General features: G+C 34.9%; 1 protein-coding gene across 2 annotated transcripts in view; it reads left to right on the forward strand.

The window, feature by feature from the left end:
- Positions 1–1,906: 1,906 nt before the first annotated feature.
- The window catches only part of LOC123012427 (protein 60A-like), an 11,346-nt gene continuing 10,287 nt past the window's right edge, over positions 1,907–2,965 (forward strand). For both annotated transcript variants that reach the window (XM_044410335.1, XM_044410336.1), the window contains exons 1-3: positions 1,907–2,386; positions 2,439–2,625; positions 2,675–2,829. In XM_044410335.1, the coding sequence (XP_044266270.1) occupies positions 2,029–2,386; positions 2,439–2,625; positions 2,675–2,829 (700 nt within the window). In that variant the 5' untranslated portion in view covers positions 1,907–2,028. The remainder of the gene's footprint in view (positions 2,387–2,438; positions 2,626–2,674; positions 2,830–2,965) is intronic.

Consider the following 2,965-nt stretch of genomic DNA (forward strand, 5'->3'; position numbering starts at 1 on the left):
TTACAAATTTTAGCATAGCGATTCTAGTACTTTTCTTGTTGTAGAGTTTTTCACCAAGATGTCAAAAAAGTAAAATTAATGAGTTTCCAAAAAAAATTTAAATAATGTGTATTATTTCGTATAAAAGTTTTTAGCGGGTAGTGTATAAATTAGCAAATTTAAATAGTGGAGATTTTTACTATTGCCAACTTTAATATGGAAGGAAAAATATTTTAATTTTTATGACTAGAATTGCAGTTTTATTTGAAAAAAAGTGATAGAAGTTTTACATTTTTGGTTTTAATTTTTAAGTAGTGCCAACTTTAATATGGCGGGAAATTTAAAATCACTTGTGCCAAGTTAACAAATGGTCAATTTTGATGATTTTTCTTGAAAATTTAGACAAGTCGCAATAAAATTCCACAGTTTTATTGGAAAAAAAGTAAAAATTGTCCAACACAAACATCGTAATGAGATTGGGTTGGTAGGTGTCAGTTTTCAATCCTCAAACAAGTCGATTTTATTTTTATAAATGCACATGTTGACAGTATTGTAACATTTATGACGTCATTGGATTTTGAGTAATGACGTCATCATTATTTTTTTTTAAGTTGCATCTTTAAAAAAGATACTATCAAAAAAATAAACATTTAAAACAATACTGATAACGTCGTTACTTAATAAAATTCATTGCCAAATAAAATTACGCTACTTTTGATCCATCTGTATTTTTTGACAAACTTGTCCGATTTTCATATATGCAACCAAATTTATTTTTAGCAATTTATCACTATACAGGATGCGCCAGAACTCGCGCCCCAGATAAAACTTTCAAGTAAGGTAAGATACCAGGATCATGAAAAAAATGTTTAAAAAATTCTCTGTCAAAAAATTTTGACATTTATTTTTTGACAGTTGACATTTTTTTGTATCTATTTAATGATACTGATGATCTTGTATATGTTTTTTTACAATTATTTAGTAAAAGGACAAAAATTTTTCTAATAAAAGCCACAAATAACATTGAAGAGAGTTACAATTTAGGATACAGCTTCCTTGTTTCCTGTTTTAATAGCCTATAGCAAAAAAACTTGGAAAATTATTTTTCCATCAGAAATAAATAGTCAAAGTGCAAAATTTAAACTCTCAAAACTTCGAAATTTTTATAGATAATTTTTTTTAACATTCTTTCCATGTTCCTGGTATCTTACCATATATGCCATTTTTTTCTGGGGCGTGAGTTCTGGCGCAGCCTGTATACATTTTATATAATAATAGATCACTCGTGTAGGCAAAAATCAAGATAATTTCTTTCAAAAGTGCTCAGATTAAATAAAATAAGTGCCATCGCAAACGTAATGTGTTTTTGTGTTCTCGGAAATTGCGCAAAAATTAGGATAAATGTACTAGTGTTTTTTACTTATATACCCAAAAGTTATCAATTAAACAAAAATTGACAACAAAGTTTTTCCCAATTTTGCTTTAACTTTTTCTTGTACAAAAAAAAACAAAATTGTGTTTAAAAAATCACCACCAACAAGAAAAAATCCCTTATCTGTGACTTATCTTGAACAATTGATTTTATCAAATAGATAGATAAGTGATCAATAATTGCGTTGGAAGTTTTACATTTTTGGTTTTAATTTTTAAGTAGTGCCAACTTTAATATGGCGGGCAATTTAAAATCACTTGCGCCAAATGGTCAATTTTGATGATTTTTCTTGAAAATTCAGACGAATCGCAATAAAATTCCACAGTTTTATTGTAAAAAAGTAATATATGTCCAACACAAACATCGTAAACAACATCTCATTGAATGAATTAATTAAGTAAATAACAAGCGTCGTCAGCCGGCTCATGATTGGACGCTTGCGGCGCTAAAACCTGTCTTAAGTAATCCCGTCCACCATTGCCACATTTCGTCCTTTGCCCATAAACCAGGCCTGTGGTTTCGCTCTCTTCGCCCCCAACTTGACAACACCTCTTGGTCCACCTCCGCACTATCCGGATTCCTGAGCGAAAATTCCGTGTTTGCGTCCAAGTCCCGCGATGAACTTCGTGCTAGTGTTTAGTTTGGTGCTTGGAGAGGTGCTATGTTGGCCCCACGCGGGCGTCTACATCGACAACGGCCTCAACCAGACCATCATCGACCGCGAGATGACCCCCGCTGAGAAGCGCGAAATGGAAATGGAGATTTTGAACCTGCTGGGCCTCCCCGAGCGGCCCAAGAGGGTGAGCAAGTCGCTGAAGCGCTCGGCCCCCAGGTTCCTCCTCGACATCTACAAGTCGCTCATGGAGGAGGAGAATGGGGGCCACAGGAGCGAGCGGAGCGCCGATTTGAACCTCAGCGGAGATGAGCAAAACGCCATCGACGAGAGCGACGTTATCATGACTTTCGAGAGCATAAGTGAGGAGTTTTTCGCATTTTTGCGATTTTGATTACATGTTTTGGGTTTTAGACCACCATGTCAGCAGTGTGCGTCACGAAAGGGGCAAAAGGCTGTGGTTTAATGTGTCCGAAATGCCCATTGCGGAAAATGTAGTCGGCGCTGAATTGAGGATTTATCAAAAGGAAATTCTTTCGCCGAAAAAGGCCAGAAATGTCTACACTGTTACCGTGTTTGAACTTGTTAATACCGACTCGGGGTACATACTTTATTTCACCTAGTTTTTTTATTAGTGTTAATTCTTGCAGTGAGAGGGAATTGGAGTATATTTCTGCAGTTAATACCACTGGAAGCTTCACGGGATGGTTAAATTTGAATTTAACGGCTTGTTTGCCCACTTGGGTGGCTTTCCCCGATTCCAATAAGGGTCTCTACCTGTCGGTACATCCGGTCGATAAGCCAGGTAGAAATTTTTTGGTGTAATAGAAATATATTTTCTCAAACAAGAGACAAATCATTTGATTTATTAAAGAAATTTTAGCTTTATTTATGGTTTCTTAGACTAGAACGCCCATTTTTTTTTAATAATTAAAATTAGA

The sequence above is a fragment of the Tribolium madens genome, unplaced genomic scaffold (assembly GCF_015345945.1).
Source record: "Tribolium madens isolate multiple individuals breed KSU strain unplaced genomic scaffold, Tmad_KSU_1.1 Scaffold_96;HRSCAF=242;Tcas5.2_LG5, whole genome shotgun sequence".
In the NCBI taxonomy this organism is placed as follows: Eukaryota; Metazoa; Arthropoda; class Insecta; order Coleoptera; family Tenebrionidae; genus Tribolium; species Tribolium madens.